The 25,301-nt window shown below is 40.1% G+C and overlaps 1 protein-coding gene and 1 long non-coding RNA gene across 2 annotated transcripts in view; both read left to right on the forward strand.

Annotated features, from left to right (window-relative positions):
* Positions 1–25,301, forward strand: part of LOC123000562 (uncharacterized) — a 107,866-nt gene that overhangs the window by 15,227 nt on the left and 67,338 nt on the right. The window contains exon 4 of the long non-coding RNA XR_006408659.3: positions 8,309–8,507. This is a non-coding gene — a long non-coding RNA (uncharacterized LOC123000562). The remainder of the gene's footprint in view (positions 1–8,308; positions 8,508–25,301) is intronic.
* On the forward strand, positions 11,230–12,219 carry LOC125281082 (olfactory receptor-like protein OLF3). The gene has a single exon (XM_048212774.2). It carries the CDS (start codon positions 11,241–11,243, stop codon positions 12,192–12,194), a length of 954 nt encoding a protein of 317 aa, XP_048068731.2. The 5' UTR covers positions 11,230–11,240; the 3' UTR covers positions 12,195–12,219.

Below are 25,301 nucleotides of genomic sequence, written 5' to 3' on the forward strand. Positions count from 1 at the left end.
TTAAGCTTTAAACTAGGTGTATTTTCTCATATAATAGGAGTTGTGGGAAAAAACTCTAGGTCTACTTTTATTTCTTTGTTATGAAGAAAAGAACATTTTAGTCTTGATATTTGTATAATTAGTAGATAATGAGAGCAGGCACATGGAGGTAGTTTTAACTAAGGTCTAAAAAGATAATATTCCAGCTGACAGAAGTTGGTCTTGCTTTCCATACCTCACCCCTGACGGTTCCTGCACGTTCATGCCATTCACGTACAGTTCACAGTAAGATTTGGTACTTTGTAATGCCAACGCCCCACTTGATATCATTTTATATTTAAACATTTCACTAAAAGGACGATGTTCCACATAAAAGTAACAGATTTCAGGCGTTAGTAACTGTACTTTAAGGAGATAATTATTCATGGAATATTTCTATGGCACCTTTCCTGTGAAGTCACGTAGCGTGCTCTGTTGTTATGGCCACTAATTACCCTACACCCACCATAATTTGTAAAACACAGACATGAAAAAGTCCTTCCATAGGGAGCTGAACCAACGAGTAGGTCATTCTTTAATACTATGTTCAGAGCAAGCAGCACGGATTGCTTGTTTGTGAGTAGACAATGGTAGCTCAAAACCTATGTACAGGTGTGGTTTCAGATTTGTTGAATAGGAGCAGGATAGGACCCAAATGATGTAAAATAGGATTTCGTTGTTGGTTAAAGGAATATTGTGGACTTTCAAAAAGGTAAAGTAGCCAGAGTTAGGACAATTTCTCAGAAGAGAGCACAAAACACACTGTGCAGGAGGAAGAGCTAAATAGATGAGCTCTTAACTGGGGTCGTTGTTTAACACTGGTTTTGGACATCAGCTGCCTGCCTAGCCCTGTCCTAAAAGGTTTCTGTTGCCTTATTTATGCAGACAAATGGAACAGATATTCCCACATTTCCCCTTTGTTTTTTGACCTCAGTGAAAAATACACGTTCAGGAAGAGCTACAGATCCTACAAATTAGTTAGATCGGAGAAGACCAAGCTCCGGCGTTCTGATAGGAGTGCTGAGATCTGAAGTCCTCATCTGGCACTGAGTCCATTTTCCACCCTAGGTCAGGACAGGAACGCAGCTAAATTTAAGTGGAGCTGCTCCCAAAGCAATACGGTGATGGCATTAACTGCAGGCCATGCTAAAAGCATCTGACGGACACACGTTTCCTCCTGCATTTGCCTTTCCAAAGGCCGATCTATTTTCTTTGTCTGCCATGAGTCCCAAAAAGGACTCTAGAGTGTGGACAAAAGGTGTACTTGGATATTAATGATTTTGAAATAAGGCAGTGGTCTTTGGAAATGAAGAGCAGCCTCAGTGGCTTAAAAATAATCAGTTAACATATCCTCCCTGAAAGTTACTTCAGTGTTAACAGCTTATTTTAACAAAATACTTTGCTGTAAAACACACAGTATGATAATAAATGCTAGCGATAAGAAAATAAAATTTAGAGATAGAGCAGGACCAGACTGAAGATTGTGTGGAAATTCTTCTGTGCAGGAAAACCTTAATTCTGTGTACATGTAGGATCTGTTTGTGTGGGGAAGTGATGGGGAAACACTTGTATCTCCTGATGAACTTGGAGGAGCGTGTAGGCTGTGGAGTGGGTGGAGGTGGCATCAGGGAAATTTACAAGGACGCCCTGCACTCCATGGGGTGGGGTGGTGAGGGCAAGTGCGAATGACATTATGGGGAGTTGGGGAATATGCAGTAAAGGAATGAAGAAAGAGGATTTATTCCGTGGATTGGGGAAGAGGAGGGAAAAGTCAAGTGTGATGTGGGAGAATTTTTGTTGCATTGATAGAATGAAGGAGTCAGGAGGGATCCCGTGTGTGGGGAGGTGAGTGGAGGCCTTGGTGAGACATTTATGAGACAGACATTCATTGTGGTGTTGGGGAAAGCAGCTGGGCCTTCAGAGGGAAGCCCAGGAGACAAATGTAGACTTGAGGGTGAGCTGCACAGAGTTGATCACAGTTATTGTCGTTAGAAATTACAAGCCCTTCAAGGGAAAAAAGCCATAGAAGAGTACAGTTGGTGAGCACAGAACTGACCGGATTTTCCCAGCGGTGGAGCGGGAGGGTTTGGAGAAATCCCCCAAGAATGCAGATAAGGAATAACCGGTCAGAGGCAAGTCAGGACAGAAGCACAGGACAGAGTCAAGGGTTTGAAGCAGCAAAACTTGACACTGTCAACATGAAGAATGAAATAAATAAAAATCTGTGGAATTAGTGATAGCAGCTTATTAGTATCTTTAATTTGATAATTCTATTGTCTAAGAAGGGCAGAAATTTCCATGATCTGAGGATGAATGTTACAAGGAAACTAATTTAGAAAGCGGACAGCAAAAGTTTGAGATGTGAAATAAAGTAAGATTTAGAAGATTTAGAATGGTACAGAGGATATAGTTCTCTCTCCATTTTGGTGGGGGAATGTCTTTTTTTTTTTTTTTTTTTTTTGGTAATAAGACAAGAGTCCTTCAGGCACAAGAGAAACCTGAGGATGGTAGAGAGGGGAATGAATGAAGGAATAAGATCCAGAATGTGATCAAGAGCGTGAAGTCTACTGAATATCATCACTACATGATAGGCACCTGCTCTGGTTCAGGCTCTCATGCAGCAACTCGACCTTCAACTCCTTGATTTTTACTAACGCCCCTTCAAACCATCTGTATTGACCACATATTATAGATGAAGAAATACGAGGCTCACAGAGGCTGAGTAGCTTGCTTCAGGCTTCAGGCAGCAGGAGATGTGGATTCAAAGTAGGAATTGTTTTTACTATGAAGCTCATAGTTTCTCTAAGATGTGACACTGTCGCTCATTTGTCATGAGGCAAGGGCTGTAGTAGAGAGATGTGTGGGGTGGGCGAGAGGAGCAGAGTGAGTCATGTACTGGCTTGTTCTCCGGACGGCTTGTATTTGGAACAGGGGGCAGCGAAGAGACGACAATCTGTTCTATGTCTTTTTCATCCACATGAGCTTAAGAGTAGGGAAGTGTAATATTCACTTTGAAATCTCAGCATCTAGCAGCAATGGCACTTCACGAATGTTTGCCAAATGGGTGGAAAAAGAAATGTCTACTTTCTGTTGAAGATTTGTTAAAATTCGACAACAGTTAACAGATTTTTTTTTTTTGAGGTTTTAGAGTTAAATCTGAATGTCATTTTTGAGGCAAGGAGATGTTTTTTTGGTCTGACCATGATTGAAGAAAAGCCAAGTGAGGGGTGGGGTGGAAGGATCATGATAGAGCCAAAGAGGAGGAACAGTTGAAAGGGGCAATCAGGTTAAGAGGAGGACACCGGCGGAACTTGTGAAAATGTATGTGGCTGAACCATGAAAGAGATGGGCGTTTTGGGACTACCTGTGTTTGTTTGCTTTTGTTTATGCTTTACCAAGTTAGAGAATAGAACTATAGACAGTCTTCCTCTTTCTGCTCAGAGACCCTAGCAGGATACCCACGGGTTCAGGGATGAGCAAGGAGCTCTGTTTCTGCCCTCATGCCCTCTTGCCCCCTTTATCCTCTCCTTTCCCTGATTTTGCACATGGCAGGAAAAGATGGTTAGTGAATAGGCAGGCATGGAGTAATAATGAGAATGAGTCCATCTTAGAGAAAGCTTTTAGGAAGGAAACTGTTCTGTTTAAATTTCAAAATTGATATTATACTATCTAGGTCTACTGAAAAAGTACTTCTTGAGCAAAAGAAAATGAAGAAAACTCCACTGTAATATATAGCTACATGAATTCTTACCCTCCTCTCTGCCAGTGAGGAAGGTCCTTAAACACGTGCTTTCCCTGTCTCTTTTGTCTGGAGAAAGTCTGTGCATCCATACTCTTACTTCCCTTCTTTGAATCCCATATACAAAGGGTAGATTCTTAATAGCAACAAGTTAAAAAGGGGGGGAAGAGAAGAAGAACAAGATACAATTACAATCCCTACCCCATCCTATCCGTCTGAATGCGGAGATCAAATTTTATCAAAAAGACAAATGGCCCCAGGTCCTCAAAGCTTCCCAGTCATCCCTAAGCCCTCAGACCTATTAAAACTTGTATTATTTACATCTGAATTTTCAGAAGGCGTGCATGGGGAAATCCTGTTTGCTAGTTTCCCCCAAGGCAGAGGTCATGTTAATGCTCATACCTACACTATTACAGCAGTACCGTCACTAATAGTTCACAAGGTTGTTCTCCGTAAGTTTCCTACATTTCAGCTTAAATGTACTTGTGAGTTATGTAACATTGTCTGTTTCATACATAAAATTTTATCACTGAACCAAAATAACAGAGTTGCTAAATAAAATCAGATTTTAAATCTAGTTTCTCTGATTCCAGATCTTTCCATAGGGACCTGACTTTTCCCAATATTTTCTTTTGTAATAAATTCACCCATTTCATTATGATGGGTCTAGTTGACCTATGTAAAGTAGTTTTTTAAAAACTTTCCAACCAAGTTTTCTTCATCATTTATCATTTTACCTGCAATTGTCACCTACCATTCTCTCCTTACCCTTCAGGTAAAAATGTAAGATGTGAGCTCCTAGAATTGCACTGCATTATTTCCAGGCTTTCACTGGGTCTCCCTGAGACCACCACATGTCCTTATGAAGGTGCTGGCCCGACTCTGATGGAGAGTGGATATAGTCCCTGTTGGGATTACATCTGCCATTTTGGATCATGAATGATCTGAAACATCAGATTAAGCCTGGCCAGAGGTATACACTACGTATTCACAAGAAGTTACTTTTATGTAACTGTTATATCTGACTCTCTCTGCAGATTAAGAATCATCACAATTTTTAATGGGATAGAAAACCAGACGTGTGAGAGAGAATTGATTTTCTCGGCCTGTCCACTGACTGGGACACACAGGTGTCCTTCTTCGTCCTTTTCTTGATCACATACATGGTGACAGTGCTGGGAACTTCCTCATCATTCTTCTCATCAGACTAGACAGCTGACTCCACACCCCCATGTACTTCTTTCTCACCAACCTCTCCCTCATTGATGTCTCTTATGCCACAAGCATCACTCCTCAGATGCTGGCGCATTTTCTTGCAGCATATAAAGCAATCCCATTTGTGAGCTGTGCAGCCCAGTTATTTTTCTCCCTGGGCTTGGGTGGGATTGAGTTTGTTCTATTGGCAGTGATGGCCTATGACCGCTATGTGGCTGTGTGTGACCCCCTGCGATACTCGGTCATCATGCACGGAGGACTCTGTATTAGGTTGGCCATCACATCCTGGGTCAACGTCTCCATGAGCAAGCTCATGCAAGAGCTCAAAAATAAAATAATGTGCAAACCTGACTATGTATAGAATTTGTATGCCAAGAACAACTGCATCTCATAGTTTATGAAAAATCACCACCCAAAGCAGTACAGACTTATAAAATATTAGACTATAAATTTTTAGAAAAAACATAGGAGAATAATGTTGTAATCTAGGGCAGGCAAAGTTTTCTTAGGTGTGACACAAGCATGTGTTATAAGATGAAAAGTGATAAACTGGATTTCACCACGCTTATAAAATTCTACCCTGAGAACGACTCTGTTAAGAAGATGAAAAGTTAAGGTACAGGCTGGAGATAATATTTGCAAACCACACATTCAACTGAGGACTAGTTTCTAGAATACATAAAGAATATTCAAAGTTCAACAGTAGAAAAACAAACAATCCACAGTGACATAAAGATCCATTTTACTGAAGCAGGTAGACGAATGGCAAATAAGCATGTAGAAAGACGTTCAACATTTAGAACTGTTAGGAAAATGCAAATGAAATAAAAATAGTGACAATGCCAAATGCTGATGAGGATGAGGACAAACCGGACATTCATACATTGGTGACAAGAATGTGAAATGATACAGACACTTTGGAAAATGCATTGGTAGTTTCTTAAGAAACAAAACAAAGCAAAAAGCTCAAACAGTAAATATACAACTACCGTGGAACCCCACCATTGTACTCCTGGGGGTTTTCCTATTCAAATGAACACCATACTCACCCAAAAACCTAAACGTGAGTGTTTATAGCAGCTTTGTTGATAATTGTTCAAAACCAGAAACAATCTGGACGTCTTTCAACCTATGAATGGTTGAGCAAAAGGCAGTACGTACACACCATAGAATACTCATCAACAATAAAAAGGATTGAACAGTTGATATACACAAAAACCTGCATGAATCTCTAGAGATTTATGCTGTGTGAAAAAGCCAGTCCCAGAAGGGATATCCTGTATTATTCTATTAATACATAACTCTTCAATTGCCAAAATTATGGAGAATAGATAGTGATTACCAGAGGTCAAAGAGAGGGGTAGGGGCTGCATAGAAGTGGGTGTACAACATGAGAAATTCTTGTGGTGATGGAACATTCTGTACCTTGACTGTATCAATGCCAATAGCTTATGATATCATAATATCACAGTAATATATTATCATATCATTAATTTATACAATTATAACCCATTATGTATCATGTTATCTTATATTGCACTATAGCTTTGTAAGTTGTTACCATTGGGGGGAAGTGGGCAAATGGCACAAGAGTTACTTCTGTATTATTTCATTCAACAGTATATAAATCTACAATCTCTATAAGCACAAAGTTAAACTAAAAATAAAGTTTGAAGAGGGACAGAAGTTTCACCCTTCTGTATTAAGGATCTTGGTTGATTTTAATTCTTTTCCACTCTTTTTTCAGTAGTTGGTAATGCTTCCTTTATCAACTTTTTGTACATTTAGATTTTTAAATCTATCTATGCGGTGCTGTTATTTTTGGAGCTTAAATGGTACCATGAGGAATGTGCTAGGATGTCCATCATACTTGCAATGATCACAGAAGCCCACTGGACATGGTGCATTCATCAGGGGAGGGAAGCACATCTCTTCTGTCACCAAAAGGAGAAGTAAGGGCATCTGAGGCCAAAAGGGGAGAATTGGTGTTTCCACCAGATTTAGATGCAGCCCTAGTCACTGCTCCCTGGATGGGGGCCTTGAAGTCTAAAGTCTGGTTTGGGCCCTAGGAGGACATCCTCCAACCTCAGAAGGCTGGCTTCTCTGACCGCTTGGAATGGCCTAAGGCTGAAATGAAGATGTGGGAGGCAGAGGGATGGAGAAGAGCCTTCCACAGGGAGAAGGGCAGGGTGGAGGCTCTGTCCTGTGCATTGGGAGTGGTGGCAGCAATTAACGTTGTCATGCAGGAGGCTCCTGGGGGATGTGTCAGTCCTCCCCTGCAAATGCAGCTGCTGCCAAAGCTCATTAGGTCTGTGTATGAGCTGTGAGCTCTTGTCCCTGTCCTCCGAGTAGTGTCCCTAGCAATGGCAACTAGTCCCGGGTGATTGAGGAGCCCTGGGGCCCAAGGAATTTGGGGGTGTCTCTTCTATGTGGTCCATCCCTGTGCTGGAGGGAGAGCTCTTGAGACCAGGTTAAACGTAGAGGAAAGCAGACACATCTCTTTGTCAGCACTGATGAACATCTGAGAGGCATCCACAGCCTGTGGAAGTGTGGCCTTAGCAGGGACAGACACAGAAATGATGGGACTTGTTAGGGACTTGGATCAGGGGCAAGAAACGTCACTGGTGAAATCTTCTCATCTTAGGTATTAGAGCAAATGTGGTAAAATGACTGTGCTTTGCAGGAGCATGAGGCCTGGGAATAATTTTACAACAGGCTTCTCGATTCCAAAGCTCAGTACTGACATAGAGAGAGAAAGACACTTAGGGAAGAAACCCGGAAATATAGACTCTCATTAGGTATTGATATTGGTTAGCAGGATGTGGGGGTATTCTATTACATTTCCAGGAAAGATACATTATCAATTGCTTTAAATCCTCTTATCTCAAATATTTCTGAAGGGTTTGATAATCACAATATTATGATTTTCTTTTCTAGTAATGGATAAATGAAGATGTAAGGCAATTAAGGGCTTATTCAAGGACCCTTGACACTCAGAGAATGAACTGGAGGCAAGATTCAGATGTCCTAACTCATCCCAGGGTTGGTTTTTCTAGAACTGGCTGTGGGATTGCACCATGGAGACTTGCCAGACAGAGGGAATTATATTGCCATGAAAACCCTAGTCTTAGCCACAGGGAACAAGAAGTATAAAGAAGACAAGAATTTACATGAGGCCATAGTACAATATGTCACCAAAAGTGAGTGTCAGGTTCATACATGTTTGAGAAACTGGGTCTCGGTAATTAGTCTCAGATTCAGTGAAAAGTCAGGTAACCAAATCTGGCTAGAAGAAGTTAAGAGGATCACAAAGAGAATGAAGTAATTTTCTTTCAGGAGGTCAAACCCATGTTTGAGATACCAGCCAGCCAAGCCACCCGTGGGTTCTCTGTTTTCATGCATTCGGATGTTGCAAGCACCCCTGCTCGGGATGGATGCTGTCAGTGTCTGCATCACCCAACTCTTCAGTCACGAGTGAGAGAAACCTCTCTCTAAATGAAAGTGCCATTTCCATGGACAGGTCACCTTGTTGAAGGTATGGCTCTGACTTATTTTGAGCAGCATGAGGGAGCTACGTGCAGGTTGGGGGACCTACCCTCGTGTGTTCTGCTTCTGTATTTGGAACTTTCACTTGTCCCAGCCAAGTCTGTTTCGCTCCCCAACACCCAGGGTCACGTAGGTTTCAGGGAAATGGACGGATATTCTTTATTTAGATAAAAAACCATAAGTGACTAAAGTTGAGCTTTCAAATTAGTTGTATTGAGTTAGATAAAAGGTGTTGTATTAGGAATCAGAACACTTGCTTTTTGTTTGCGTATCTCTGTCCTAGAGAGAAAGCATTTTGGTTCTGTGTGCTGTTTGTATAAATAACTGGATAATGAGAGAAGGCACATGAAGGTACTTTAATTGGGGCCAAAGTTTCTGTTTTAACAATGAAGAGTTGATGTCTGCATCCATGCCTGGGACCTGATTTTCCCTATAATTTCAGTGTCATTCCCGATCCCTCCTCCATCTGTAAGGGTCTCAGTTATCAAATGCTATGTGACCTATTTGAAAGGCACCATAAGGTCAGGTCATTCGTGTTTTTAAAATCCCATTTAGAATAATTATATACACAAAATTCACAAAGAGGACAATTTCAACATAAAAGGGATAAATTACTATAATTGGAGTTTTAAGCATTCGTGATAGGGCAAGAAGGAGAAAATTCATAGCAGAATATTTCAGTGGCACCTTCATATTGTATCACTTTGTGTTCTATTTGTTATGGTCCCAATAATTATCCTATATCCAGCACAATTCATAGAACCTAAGAACCTGAAAATCTTTCCTGCATAGTGCTCGTGTCTAAGGAGATGAACTTCATAGGTATATCATTTTTAAATTCTACGTTCTGAACAGGCAGCATATATTGTTCAGTTTTGAGTAAACAAATCTCAAAACCTACATAGAAAGGTGTGGTTTGAGGATTGTTGAGTATGAGGAAGATATGACCCAAGGATGTAAAACAGAATTTTTAAATTACTTACTTACTTACTTACTTATATATTAATGGAACAGTAAGTGCCTACAGAAAGAGCAGCTGGAGTTGAGACAAATTCAGAGAAGAAAACACAAAATAGTCTTGTACGGGAGGAGGAGCTCTCCAGACTGGTTCTTAGCTGTGTTCATTGTTCATATCTGGCTTTAAACAAGAGTTGTGTCTCCTGTCCTATATGAGAAGGATTTGGGCATCTAGTTTCTACTGAAAAAATGTAACAATCTCAAAAGTGTGTCTTACCCGTTGAATGAATAGCACAAGTTTGGGGATAGTGTGATATCCCCTTCATCCATTAGAGTTGAGAAGACCAAGCTGTATCTTTCTAACACAGAAAGTTTAGATGTGTAGCACACTGTCTACCAATTATTTCATTGTGCATCTGAGGACAGACTAGGAATCCAGCTCTATTTAGCTGAAAGCTGATCCAAAGTAATGTGAAAATAGTGTTTTCTGCAGGTGTTAAAATCAGCTGACCGACCCTTATTTCCTCCTTCATTTGGCTTTTCAAATATAGATGCTATTTCTATCTTCTTAATCTCTCAGGAGTCCAAGAGGAGACTTTCTAACTGTAGAAAACAGGCATGTTTGGATATCAATTATTTTGAATTTAAAATATCTTAAAATCAAGGCAATTAATTTTAGAAATAAATATACTATTGATGGGTTAAAAATAATTAGTTGACATATCCAATCAAGGCATTTAAGTATTAGCAGGATACTTCAGTAAAACACTTTGCTCTAAAACACACCTGTAATAATAAATGCTAAAATTCATAAAAGAAAAGACAGAGCAGGTCCTCCTTAATGAGTATTTGCATACTCGTCTATGATGTTCGTAATTCTGTAGGCAGTTAGACATCCCAAATCTGTATGTGCACGAAAGTTGTCTGATTAAATTTGCATTTAATTAATTTTAGGATGATTATTCTAGTGTTGAGCATAGGATGGAAGGGATGTGAGGACAAGTACATTTGTTTTTCTCTTTCTCCCGGGGAGGAGTTCATGTTACGATACCTAGCACTGAATACTGCTGAAGTCCCATTACCAGTAACAGTTTATAAGCAACTTCCTAATAAATTATCTACATTTGGCCTTAAATCTACTTGTGAGTTATGCAACATTATCACATTTTGTATATAAAAACTCAAGTCTCTAACCCAATCACAAACCAGTATGTCATAAGAGAAGATTCATATCTGGGCTCTCGAATTCCAGATCTGTCCATGAGACACTAGCTGTATTTACATCATACATCTGCCACATCTGAAACTTTCTCTCACTTTTTTGGTAAGTTGTCTATTCTTTTTTATCATGTTTGGTGTAGTAGAGATATGTAAGGTTGTTCTTGACTTTGAATCATGTTTGTCTTCATTGTCAATCACTTGATCCCCCACTGTCACCTATAATCCTCTCTTGCCGTGGAAACTATGTACGTTAAAAAGATATAGAGCTCCTAAAATCACACTGCATTATCTCCAGGCCTCCATGAAATCCCTAAGACTATCTTCTCATTTTAAAGGAATGGCTTGTATCTCTTATGTAGAATAGATATAATGCATATTAAGGTCAAGCCCGTCATCATGGTGCATGCATGATCAGAAGCATCTGACTAAGGCTGACAGGTCTAATACAATATGCATTCTTTTAAGAAGTTATTCTTATGGTTCTTTAATTGAATAGTTTCTGCTATTTCTGTCTCCTTCTGCAGATTAATAATCCTATTTTTTAATGGACACAGATAATCAGACTTGGGAGAGAGAGTTTATTCTCCTTGGCCTGTCCAGTGACTGGGACACACAGGTCTCACTCTTTGTCCTCTTCTTGATCACGTACATGGTGACAGTGCTGGGAAACTTCCTCATCGTTCTTCTCATCAGACTGGACAGCCGACTCCACACTCCCATGTACTTCTTTCTCACCAACCTCTCACTCGTTGATGTCTCTTATGCCACAAGCATCGTTCCTCAGATGCTGGCGCATTTTCTTGCAGCACATAAAGCAATCCCATTTGTGAGCTGTGCAGCCCAGTTATTTTTCTCCCTGGGCTTGGGCGGGATTGAGTTTGTTCTATTGGCAGTGATGGCCTATGACCGCTACGTGGCTGTGTGTAACCCCCTGCGATACTCGGTCATCATGCACGGAGGCCTCTGTGCTAGGTTGGCCATCGCATCCTGGGTCAGTGGCTCTGTCAACTCTCTCATGCAGACTGTAATCACCTTTCAGCTGCCCATGTGCACAAATAAGTATATTGATCACATATCATGTGAAATCCTAGCTGTGGTCAGACTAGCCTGTGTGGACACCTCCTTCAATGAGATCGCAATCATGGTTTCTAGCATTGTTCTGCTGATGACACCTTTCTGCCTGGTTCTCCTGTCCTACATCCAGATCATCTCCACCATCCTAAAGATCCAGTCCACGGAGGGAAGAAAGAAAGCCTTCCACACCTGTGCCTCTCACCTCACAGTGGTTGTCCTGTGCTATGGCATGACCATTTTTACTTACATCCGGCCCCACTCCAGCCCCTCTGTCCTTCAGGAGAAGTTGATATCTGTCTTTTATGCCATTTTGATGCCTGTGCTGAACCCCATGATTTATAGTGTAAGGAATAAGGAGGTGAAGGGGGCCTGGCAGAAAATGCTAGGGGAATTATCTGGGTTAACATCAAAACTGGCAACTTAATGAATCCTGAGCATCTCTTAGAGAAAGGAGCTTTGCCTGTGTTTTCTCCCACTTGACTCAGATATGGCAGTCATCACCTGCATTGCCCTGGCAACCGGGAAGATGACGACACATGTACTGGTGATGCTGGGTGGGAGGCAGGAGGTTGGGTTGGGTTGGGGTGTGGGTGTATTTTATGTCACAGCAGCGTGTTCAGTGGAGTTGAGCACTGCTGTAATAGAGCTTCCCACCCTTAATATCCGTTCATATGGCCTGAGAGTACAGTTTGCTGCTTTGATTTGTCACATTGTTTGTAATCATGGACCTATTCACGGATCTTACTTTGGACCACTGCTTCTTACTCATCCAAATTTTGTATGAAGTTACTGTGTTTCCACTGGGGGGAAGAAGCATTTTCACGTTTTAGACTCAAAATACTGCACAGCATATGTACCCACATCCAAAAACCATGTGAGTCCCTGTTGTGAGGAGACAGATGCATCAAGTCTGTTAAGATGTCTTTGGGCTGGACCACTGACTGTGCACATAGCATCTTGTCGGAGTGCTGCAGGTACCTCAGGAGAGGAGCGTGAACTGAAGGTCTTGTTTTATAGTGATAGGAATAAAACTAAAGTTGTTTGTACAAGGCTACTACTGGCCAAGGAAAAGCCACATTTGGGGAACTACTTGACAGCATACAAGCAATTTGCGAGGAACATTACTGCATATGTAAGAGGTACCATTTAAATATTAAAACTGTCCAATTTCTGAAAAATCCATAACCTCTTTTCTGAGACTTTAGAAACAATAAGCACATAAAATATGAATTAACATATAAAATATAAAAGATACAGTTAATCTGAGAAAGGACAGATTTCTAATCAAAGCCACTAAAAGATAAGACAATGTCAATATGTATTTTGGGAATCAGGATAGTTGGGTCAACTGTGCAGTCTCTAGTCTCTGTCTGAACACCTCCTCCCATCCCTTCTCCCACACACAACAGGGCTCTAGCTGATCTTTGTAAACTAGTGAAGTTGAATATGTGAGGCTGGACCTCCTCTCTGAGAAAAACCTAAATAAAGAACAAAAGGGGGAAGAAATATTGTACATGGGTAAGGAAGGTGAAAGAGGAGAAAGGATGGGTAGTAGATCATCTTCTCACTCCCTTGAAGAAATCTCAAAGTCCTTTCTTCTGGTGTCTTGTGTAAACCAGTGGATTTGTAGTTCTCCCCTTCTGAACACATTGTCACACAATCTCAGTGACAGAGTTTGAAGTTTCATTTAATCCAGAGCCCATTTGATATTTTAATTTAATCTAAAATAGTCCAGTTCTAAAATGTGTGATATAGGCAGATTGTCAAAAGATGTCAATGCTAGTGGGCTAAATTTCTCCTGGTGTTAATTCAAGAAGTATTAGTGGAGAATCTAGTATGTATTTGTAATGGTTTTTGAGACATAATAGTGAATGGATTCATATTCATGTTATTTCTGACCATAATATAACTACATAGCAGGGATGATAGAAGATGAAGCAATTAAAATGCAGTGTGATAAGTTTCTCAGGTAATGAGCCTTTGGGGTGATTGCAGAAGTCTTCCTGTATGAAAGAATCAGAAAAGGTCCTTGTGGAGATCAGGAAAGTAAGAATGAGTTATTGAGATGACAACAACTCAGGCAAAGTAACAACTGGTGACAGGTGCTGAGCTGAAAGAGTACACAAGAATTAAAAAAATGTCCTGAAGCTGGTTTACAAGGCAGAGAAAATTGAAAAATTAGTGAGGATGAGGCAGGCAGGTAAGGAAGGGTCACATTACTGAGGGCACCAAATGCCAAACTATCTTTTAACTTTAACAGTGTTATGGAGGTAGTAAAGATTTTTAAGTAGGGGTATGGCTTGCTAGAAACTTACATCTTAGAATTATTACTCTTGAAAATGATTCAGAGGAAGAAGAGATTAGAGGTTAGGAGACCAGCTAGTTGACTGCCCCAGTGATACTATTGAGACATTAGAGGAATCTGAACTGAAGTAGTGGCAATGGGGAAAGAGAAAAATCATGTCAAATCACATGATTTAATAGATTTCAAAATTGGTTTAGAATTGTTCAAATTTAATTGACTATCAGCTGAAAATAAACTGATTTTATGTGTGTGTGTGTATACACATACATACATATGTATACATACCTCATGGTAGCAACAAACCAAAAACCTATAATAGATACAGAAAAAATAAAAGAGAAAGGAATCCAAACATATCAGTGAAGAAAACCATCAAATTACAAGGAAAAAGACTAAAAGAATAAAAAAAAGGAACAGAGAAGACCTACATAAACCAGAAAATAATTAACAAAATGGTGACATATACATATATGTCAATAATTACTTTACATGTAAATGGACTAAATGTTCTAATCAAAGGACATAGCGTAGCTGAATGGATTAAAAATCAAGACCCATCTTTATGTTGCCTACAAGAGACTCATTTTAGATCTAAAGACACATGCAGTGGCATCGGGGTGGCTCACCCAGTTAAGCATCTGCCTTTGGCTCAGGTCATGATCCCCGGCTCCTGGGATCAAGCACTGCATTGGGTTCTCTGCTCAGAGGGGAGCCTGCTTTTCCCTCTCCCTCTGCCTGCCACTCCCCCTGCTTGTGCTCTCTCTCTCTCTGTCAAATAAGTAAAATCTAAAATAAAAAAAAAGAAAAAGAAAGATGCATGCAGACTGAAGGTGAAGGGATAGAAAAAGAGATTCCATGCAAATGGAAATGAAAAGAAAGCTGAAGTAGTAACAGATTTTAAAATAGATTTTAAAACAAAGACTGTAACAAAAGACAAAGAAGGGCATTAAATAATAATAAAGGTGTCAATCCAAAAAGAGAATGTAATCTTTTAAAATATTTGTGCTCCCAGCATAAGAGCACTTAAATATATCAAACAAATATTAATAGATATAAAGGGAGAAATTGACATTTATACAATAATAGTAGGAGACTTTAATACCCACTTACATCAATGGATAGATTATCCAGACAGAAAATCAATAAGGATACGTTGGCTTTTAAACAACATATTTGACCAGATGAACTTAATAGATACATACAGAACATTCTCCCCCTAAGCACCAGAATCTACATTCTTCTCAAGTACACATGGAACATTCTCCAGTATAGCTCACATATTAAGTTGAGAAACAGGTCTCAATAAATTCAAAAAGATTAAAACCATATCAAACATCTTTGCTAACTACAGTGTTATGAAACCAGAAATCAGTTATGAGAAAACTAGAGAAACACAAACACATGGCGGACACTAAACAGGATGCTAGTAAACAACTAATGGGTCAGTGAAGAAATCAGAGAGGAAAACAAAAAATATCTTGAGACAAATGAAAATGGAAACACAACTTTCCAAAATTAATGGAATGCAGCAAAAGCAGTTCTGAGAGGAAAGTCTGTAGTGATACATGCCTACCTTAAGAAACAAGAAAACACCCAAATAAACGATCTAAATTTATACCCAAAGAAACTATAAAAAAGAACAACAAAAAAGCCCAAAGTTAGTAAAAGGAAGGAAATAATGTAGATCAGAGGAGGAAAAATAAAATAGAAAAAGTCAATTGAAAATATCAATGAAAGTAAAATCTGATTCTTTGAAAAGATAAACAAAAATGACAAATCTCTAGTCAGACTCATCAAGAACAAAGAGGACTCAAATAAATCCAAATGAAAGACGAGTTACAACTCACACCCCAGAAATACAAAGGATCATAAAAAACTACTACGAACAATTATATGCCAACAAATTGGAAAACCTAGGAGAAACGGATAATTCCTAGGAACACAACCTTCTAAGACTGAATCAAAAAGAAAGAAACAATCTGAATAGATCAATTATAAGTAATTAAAATGAACGTTATTTGAAAAACCCCAAGAGTACAGAACCAGACAGCTTCACAGGTGAATTCTGCCAAACATTTAAAGAAGAATTAACACCTATTCTATTCAAGTGATTCCCCAAAAAATGAAATGGAAGAAATGCTTCCAAACCCATTTTGTGAGGCCAACATTACCCTAATGCCAAAAAGCAGACAGACACCACATGCGCGCGCGCGCACACACACACACACACACACACACACAAGCCAATATACCCTAAGAACATAGATGCAAAAGTGCTCAACAAAATGTTAGCAAACTGAATTCAACAATACGTCTTTTTAGAGGGAGAGAGTATGTTGTGGGTGGACAGAGGGAGAGGGAAGGAGAGAGTCTTAAGCAGTCTCCATGCTGAGTGTGGAGTCTGATGCAGGGCTTGATTTCATGACCCTGAGATCATGACCTGACCTGAAATCAAGAGTCAGACACTTAACTGACTGAGACACGCAAGTGCCCCAAGTTCAGCAGTACATTAAAAGGATAATATACCACAATCAAGTGTGATTTATTCCAGAGATTCAAGGATGGTTCAACACCTGCAAGTCGATCAATGTGATATACCACATTAACAAAATCAAGAATAAAAACCACACAATTATTGCAATAGAAGCAAAAAAGAATTTGACAAAATTCAACATCCATTTATGATAAAAACTCTCAACAAAGTGGGTATAGAAGGAATATACCTCAGCATAATAAAGGCTGTATATGACTAACCCATAGCTAACATCATACTCAGTAGTGACAAGCTGAAAGCTTTTCTTCTAAGATCAGGAATAAGACAAGGATGCCCAGTCTTGCCACTTTTATTCAACACAGTATTAGAAGTCTTAGTCACAGCAATTAGGTAGGGGGAATAAAAGGGCATCCAAATTGGAAAGGAAGAAGTAAAATTGTCACTATTTGCATATGACATGATACTATATATAGAAAATCCTAAAGACTCCACCAAAATCCATTAGAACTAATAAAAGAATTCAGTAAAGTCACAGGATACAAAATTAACATATGGAAATCAGTTGCATTTCTTTATACTAACAATGAGCTATTAGAAATAGAAATTAAGAAAATAATTCTATTTGCAATTGCATCAAAAAGAATAAAATTGCTAGAAATAAATTTGACCAAGGAGATGAAAGACTTATACTCTGAAAACTATAAAACACTGATGAAAGAAATTAAGATGACACAAATAAGCGGGAAGATATTCCATGCTTATGGACTGGAAGAATTAATATTGTTAAAATGTCCTTACTACCCAAAGCAATCTAGAGATTGCTATCCCTATCCAAATACTAATGGCATTTTTCACAGAACTAGAACAAAGATTCCTAAAATTTGTGTGGAACTACAAAAAACCCTGAATAGCCAAAGCAATCTTGAGAAAGAAGAACAAAGCTGAAGGTATAACTGATTTCAGAGTATACTACAAAGCTATAGTAATAAAAAAAAATATGGTACTGACATGAAAGCAGATACATAGATCAATGGAATAGAAGAGAGAGCCCACGCATAAACCCCTACATATGTGGCCATGAAAAAGGGGGCAAGAATGCACAATGGGGAATAGACAGTCTCTTCAATAACTAATGTTGGGAGGCCTGGACAGCCACATGCAAAAGAATGAAACTGGATTACTATCTTACACCATATGCAAATAAATTCCAAATGGTAAAGATTTGGAGGTAATACCTGAAACCATAAAATTACAAGAAAAAAAAAGGCATTAAGCTCTTTTGTCTTGGTCTTGGCAATACTTTTGTGGACTAGTCTCTTTAAGCAAGCACAACAAAAGCAAAAATTTTAAAAATGGGACTACATCAAACTAAAAAGCTTCTGTACAGTGAAAGAAACCATCAACAAAACAAAAAGGCAGCCTACTTAATAGGAGAAAATATTTACAATCATACATCTGATAAAGGTTTAATGTCCAAAAGAAATAAGACATAATGAACTTCTACAACTTAATGTAAAAAAAACCCCACAAACAACCCATATAAAAATTGGGCAGAGGACTTGACTAGACATTTTTTCAAAGAAGACAAAAAGATGTCAAACAGGCTCATGAAAAGATGCTCCACGTCACTCATCATTAGGGAAATGCAAATCAAAACCACAATGAGATATCACCTCACACTGGTCAGATTGGCTAAAATCAAAAGCACAAGAAACAACAGATGTTGACGAGGATGTGGTAAAAAAGGAGCCCTTGTGCACCATTGGTGGGAATGTAAGTTGGTGCAGTCACTATGAGAAACAGTATGGAGATTCTTCAAAAAATTAAAAATAGAAATATCGTATGACCCAGCAATTCCACTTCTGGGTATTTATCCTAAGAAAACAGAAACACCAACTTGAAGAGATATATGCACCCCTATGTTCATTCAAACACTCTTTACAATAGCCAAGATATGGATGCTACCTACCTGTTCACCAACAGATGACTGGACAAAGAAGATGTGGTACATATGTGCCTTGCTCAGCCATACAAAAGAATGAAATTTTGCCATTTGTGACAACAAGGATGGAACTAGAGAGCATTACGCAAGTGAAATAAGTCAAAGACAAATACCACATGATTTCACTTCTGTTTGGAATCTATAAAACATAACAAATTAACAAACAAAACAAAACAGAGCAGACTCATACAGGGAACAAACTGTTGGTTAATGGAGGGGGGAGGGATTGGGGGGTAGGTGAAATAGGTGAAGGGGATTAAAGGGTACAAACTTCAAGCTATAAAATAAGTCACGGAGCTGTAATATAGAGCGTAGGGAATAGTATCAGTAATATTGTAATAACTTTGTATGGTGCCAGTTGGTAACTGCATTTATTGTGGGGATAATTTCATAATATATAAGTATTGATTCACTATGATATACACATGAAACTAATTGGATATTGTATGTCAATTATACTTCAATTAAAAATATAAGAGATTTCAGAGGAACACTTCATCTCTCAAATTGCAATTCTTATACAGACTCACCACTTTCTTTAAAATGTCCCATCCTGTCTGAAGGTTCTGTAAATTGTGGAATAAACTGTAAAATGGACCACCATGGACAGTCCTTTATATATAATAGTAGGAAATGGAAAGAAGCAGAAAATCAGTCACAAATAGAAATATACCCGTGACACACAAAGGAGGACATTGCGAAGATGCTGTTGCTCATTTCTGCGTCTGGTTAACACGTTCGGACTCTTGCTCACTGTTCATCCTGGGATCCCTTTGCCTTCCCCGACCCCCGTGCCTTTGCTGTTGCCCCTTCTCCCCCCTCTCCAAGGTCAGCGGCCCAGATAACCTCTCTGGACCTGCTCCTCTGCTTCCATGCTCTCTGATTGTTTCTCAGCTCAACTGAGTCAACTCATAAGCAAACTTTATTTCTGTTTCTGTGTCCTTCGTGTCCAGCACGTTTACTTAATTCCTCCACGTCGCTTTCAGTCCTTATGGAAATTCTCACGCACTCATGACACTGTCCATCTCTTCTACTAGACCCTTACGCTGATCTGTGAGAGTGACTTTAAACCCCTGTGCGATAGTTCCTATGAGCAAGTACATCTGATTCTGGTTGTGTTAATTTCTTTGTTCAGTGACACTGATACTTTTTTGCCTTTTCCTCTGACCTTTGGTTTTGACTGGCAACTGAACCTTTTGAGTGTGGGGTAATAAAGTGAGATGAGGAACATTTTGCCTTGAAATGGACACATCCCTTCTGTCTGTGCTGTGGTCTTGCTTGGTGAGGAGAGTGGGGGAATCAACGCACGGGTGGGTTGAGCGGCGCTTGAGTTTTGGGTTGCTGTGATCGTCCCCATCTACCAACAAATTAATTTTCTGTATCAGGACTTGTGCTTAGTGTGGGGTGTCCGGGGTTGGAGGGCTCTTCCCAGTGTCACTGACCCACCCTGAGTTGTAGGCTCTGCTGTGAGGCTGCATGTGGAGAGAGTGTCTGTCTGTCCACAGGCTGCCCGAGCCCCCGGCTCACAGCTGTGCCTTGTTTCTCCATCTTGCTGGCCTGAAGATGGAGCCTGAGGCTTTATGCCTTTGTCCTGGCTCCTTCTCAGGACAAAGGCACATCTTTTGTCCCTGTGTCTCAGGGTGGGGGCCTTCTTGGTGGTCTTTCCACCTCAGCAGCCTGAGGAGATGGCTCACCATCTGAGCAGAGTGGTTTCCTGCCCCAGGGACCCTCGAGAAAGAATGTGTGGTTTTGCTTTCTGTTCTCCTCCCTCAGTAATGAGTCTGCATGTGTCTCTGAGGGAAACAGTTTGCTGCCCTTCCCCCAGTGGCTCAGGCTTTTGTTCCAGGATGCGGGGGCACCTGTGCCCAGAGCGTGCCTTCTCCCGCTGACAGCTGTGCTTGCCTTCGCCGAACCTGCACCCCGCAGGAGGCTTTCTCTGCTCTTGCACTTTTCCCTGAACATCTGTCCCATGCGTGTGGAGAAGATCTTGAGAACCGGCGGGCACTGCTGTTTTGCTGTGGCTCTCAGCCGTTCTATGCTTCTAGAAACCCACCCTCACACTTCAGCCATTTGTTAAGGCAAGTCTCATGGGCTGGTTTGCTGGCCCTGTTTTCCTCCCAGGCTCTGGCCCAGGTGAGTAAGAGCTCACATCCTCTCTCTCTCTCTCTGGATGTGCTGATCTTTCCTGAGAGTTCATGCTTTTGGGTTGCCCTGTAATGTCAGCTTTCTGATGATTCTGGGAATAGTTATGATTCTGTGGTTTAACTTTTCTTGTTTTAAGGGGGAACCAATGTTCTTTCCAGCTTTTACAGCCTAAGTGGAAGCTGGAACAAGCTCGGGTACTTTATATTTTTTCCTTTAAAGGAGACTGTGTTCTTTAAAGCAGTTTTAGATTCATAGCACAATGGAGCAGGAAGTACAGAGAGTTCCCATATACTCCCTGCCCCCCCCCCCCCACTTTGCCCCCAGAAACATCCTGTACCAGAGTGGTATATTTTCACCTACTTTTAAAGGTGTGTTTTAAAACATAAAGTATAAGCGGGATGTGGGAGTGATAATTTGCAGGTAAGTAAAATATAAAATGACAAATAATCACTTTTAAGGCAAGGAATTTAGGTCAAATAAACTGCTTCTCCGAAAGCAGCTTACCCAAATTATATGCATAGTGTTTGGAGCAAATCATTATATTCATGTTTATCTTGCAAACCAAGCCTACACATTGATAGTACATATTAGTGCATTTGTCACAAATGCTTTTTGAAAGAACTATTTCGATTCCTAGGCAGACACTGATGAGATGACCTTTGTGAGCAGAAAAGAGCATTTGCTGTTTGGGGAACAGCAGGAACTGGCTCACAGGGAAGAGCAGCAGGGAAAACGGAGATTGTGGTTGATTTTGAACCTCTTCTGTCTTAGTTGAAATGTGGCATTGAAGTCATTGGAGACTGTAGATGAAATATTTGTGAAGTGAAGAATGGTAGAATAAAGTGTTATAATGAAAGATTAATGTGACCATGGTTTACAGAATGAATTGTTCTAAGAGTTCTCAAATTTATTTTATGAGAAACACCTGAAAGACTCATTAAGACACAGTTTGCTGACCCTCCTGTGTAGGGTCTAATTCAGTGAGTTTGGGTAGAGTGAAGGCTATCGTACTTTGACGTGCCGTGAATTATTTGGTGCTTTGGTACAAATACTAAAACAACAGCATTAACCATGGAAAGGAAATATCTATGGGACAAATGTTTTGAGTAAGACTGATATAACTTGCTGAGTGATGGCAGTTGAATGACAGGGAAGGTGCCCCAGGTCTGGAGCAGGAGCAACTGAGAGAGCTGTGGGATCTTTACCAAAGCTTGAAATTTGGGAGTTTCCCTTTTTGTTGTCTGCAGACGAGTGGAGAAGAACAACAGTGATGTGAATGTCTAGACACTATTTCTACAGCGCTCTCAGCCATGGAATTTTTCCAACTTTCCTCAGAGAAAGTATCCAACCAATTCTGTCAATCTACGGGCGTCCAGAAATTCAGGTGAGGAATGAGAAGCATCTCTACTTTCCCTTTCTGTTGCTTGGAATATCACAGAAACATTGTCACAGTCACTGGTTGCTGTAGTATCAGACGTTATGGTAACATGGCCGAATGAATGAGAGGACAAGCAGGATGATAGTCACATTGGTGAGAATAAAAGATATGGAAGATAATTACTGGACATTAGGGAAATAGATGAGGTGCCAAGTGCTTGATGAGGGGATAAGCAGGTGGCTGAGTGAGTATGGAGAGGGTTATGGACAGTGGGTGAGTGTGTGGATATGTAAATGATGGTGCTGGAGTGACTGTGTAGTGGACTGGGAGATGAATGGACAAATGATTCACTTATAGAAGCATTGCCTGAAGAATGTAAGAGATGTAATGTGATTGCCGTCTGCCCAAATTACATTCAATCTTTTCATAAATATTAAAAATTTGAAGAGGTATAGAAAATTGTATTAATGATTTTGGATTTCCTTTACTTTTCCCTTTTTTTCCCTGGAGACCATCAAACTATTTCTATAGATCCTATTTGAGTCTTAAATCTTTTTACACAGTGCTATTTTTTTTGAACTTGAATAGTACTATGAGAGATGAGCTCTCCATACTCTTCATCCATCCTTGCAAAACTCTCAGCAGGTGTAGTAGGGTCTTTGCACATCTTGGCACCGTGATCCTGTGTTCAGGACAGACAAGGGTATCCTGGAGCTGAAGGGGATGACTTTTTTCACCAGGTTTGGTTGCTGACTTAGTCACTGCTCAGTAAAAAGGGGGCAAGCGAATTAAATGTCAGGTTTGGGCTACAGGAGAATATTCTAAAACCTCAGACAGCTGGCATCTTTGGCTTTTTAGAATGACCTTTGGCTTCAGGGGGTTACTGTGGTTGAGGAGGGTGGGGAAGAACAGGCTTCACAGGGAGAAGAAGGGCAGCGTGGAGGCCCTGCCCTTGAGAACTGGGAGTGGTGACAGTGATGGACACTCTAATGCATAAAGCTCCTGAGGGGAGTCTGTCAGCCCCACATTGCTAATTCGGACACTGCTGCACCTCACTAGGTTTGTGTTGGAGCCAGTTGTGGGGGATCTGTGAACCTTCTAGCAGCGGTTTCCCTCACAATCTAAACTAGTCCCAGATGAATTCTTAGCAAAGAGCCTGAGAAGTCTAGGACTCTTCACCTCTCTGGTCCACGACTTTGTTGGAGGGAACCTTCTTTAGAAACCAACATAAACTTAGGCTGAAGTAGACTCGTCTGTTTGTCAGACACAAATCAGAGCTCAAATGGAGGCACCAGCAGAGGGTGTGTGTACACAGGTGTGTCTAGAGAGGTAGAAATAGAATTGATCTGACTTGTTAGGGATTTGGATCAGGATGTGACCCACAAAGGCTGTAATCTTCTCACCCTAAATAATATGGCAAATGTTGTACAGTAATTCTGCCTTCCTGAAGCTGGGGGCTCCGGTACTGTTCTAAGGGTTCTCAGTGCTGAGCTTATGTACTAACAGGGAGAGAATGAGAGAGAGTGAAACAGGGGAGATGCAGAAGAGGATGATTAGTATGTGGAAACTGAAGATAGTAGGGAGGATTTCTACATCATATTTGGGGAGGACCTAAGGGACAAACCAGATCTGTAAGATGATAGTTACGTATTATATTCATGAACATGTAGTAGGAGTCTATTAAATTTCCAAAAAGATAAATTGTTAATAACTATGCACGCTATAGTTTTCTTAATTTTCTTAATTTTCTCAAAGAGTTTGTGTACAACGTATTTTGATTTTCCTTTCAGCGTTAGGACATGTAAGATGAGTAAGAGGATTGTTCAAGTCCTACAACACTCAGAATGTGGACTGGGACTAGAATTGAGGTCTCCCGACTCTCATTTTTGGAGTTAGTTCCTCTAGATTAGGCTGTAGGGATTGCACTGTGGGGACACGGTAGATTAAGGGAATTACACTGCTGTGGTCTCCCCACTGGGGACAAGACATGCAGAGAAGCTGAACATTTATCGGATGAAACCATAATAAAACATCATTCAAGGCGATTTGAGTATTGCATAAATGGAGAAACTGAGCCTCAATAATTGCGGATTATGTGAAATGCCAGGCACCATATCTAGATGGAAAGTAGCAAACTGGTTACCTTTTGTAGATATAAAACCTGTTTGAGATCACCCTCCCAAGTGATCCTTGGGTTCTCTGTTCCAAACATTAGGTTGTTGCAAATATTTCTGCTCACAATGAATGCATTAAATGTATACAGCATCCAGGTGTTCAGCCATAAGTCTGATGAATCTTTCCCTAAATTTAAGTACTATTTCTATTGGCAGTTCAAGTATGTAATCGTATGTATGTGGTCTGGTTTATTTTGACCAGCATTAGATGAGACATGTCTGTAGGTTGTGGGACTCCCCTTCACGTGCTTCGTTTCTGTCTGTTGCAGTGAAGTTGTAGCAGATTCCAAATACGAAGCCAATATGATTAAGATGCAGTAGAGGATTGAAAAAGATATGCATAGACTTTCAGAGGAGAAAAAGCTTTCCCCCCTTTAGCTATAGGGCATTATTGATGTAATGAATGGGGGAAAAATATGGGTAGTGAGCTTACCATAAGCCTCAGTGTTTCAGATTGGATTTTTGAGGCTGCTCCAGTGTTTTGTCCATCCATGCCCTCTTCGAATTGACATGAATAGTGGGAAGAGATATGGTTCTGAAATATAATCCTGGAAAGTGAGGCACTGAGGAATCCTATAGCGTGCATACATCCTGAGTCTGTTCAAATCAATACTTACTTGTCTCTTCCTAATGTATGAGGAGAGGGAGAAGATAATTTCTTGAAGAAGCCAGCCGAAAGAAGTGGAAAAAAGTTGTTAGTTTAAAATGTTTACACATGATAGTAAGATAGTGAATTTGGCAATGAATGCTGAGAATAGAGAAGGTATATGAAACCTTTCACCCATTTGTGAAACTCTGAATAATTCCATCCTTACAAAATTTAATCAAGTATTTTGGAGTGTGTGTCCATAGGGTAGCAGTGGAAACTAAATGCAATTAAAAATGATTGAAAAACATGAACAGCAGCAACTGCAGACATCTCTTGAGAACCACAAGTAATGCTCCTGTCTATGTGGCACAGCATAGCGAAAATTCTGTTAGTTCTTGTTAGATTTCGTCTGTGGGTCAGGTTTCTGGTCTTACTTGAGCAGTT

The sequence above is a fragment of the Ursus arctos genome, unplaced genomic scaffold (assembly GCF_023065955.2).
Source record: "Ursus arctos isolate Adak ecotype North America unplaced genomic scaffold, UrsArc2.0 scaffold_3, whole genome shotgun sequence".
NCBI lineage: Eukaryota > Metazoa > Chordata > Mammalia > Carnivora > Ursidae > Ursus > Ursus arctos.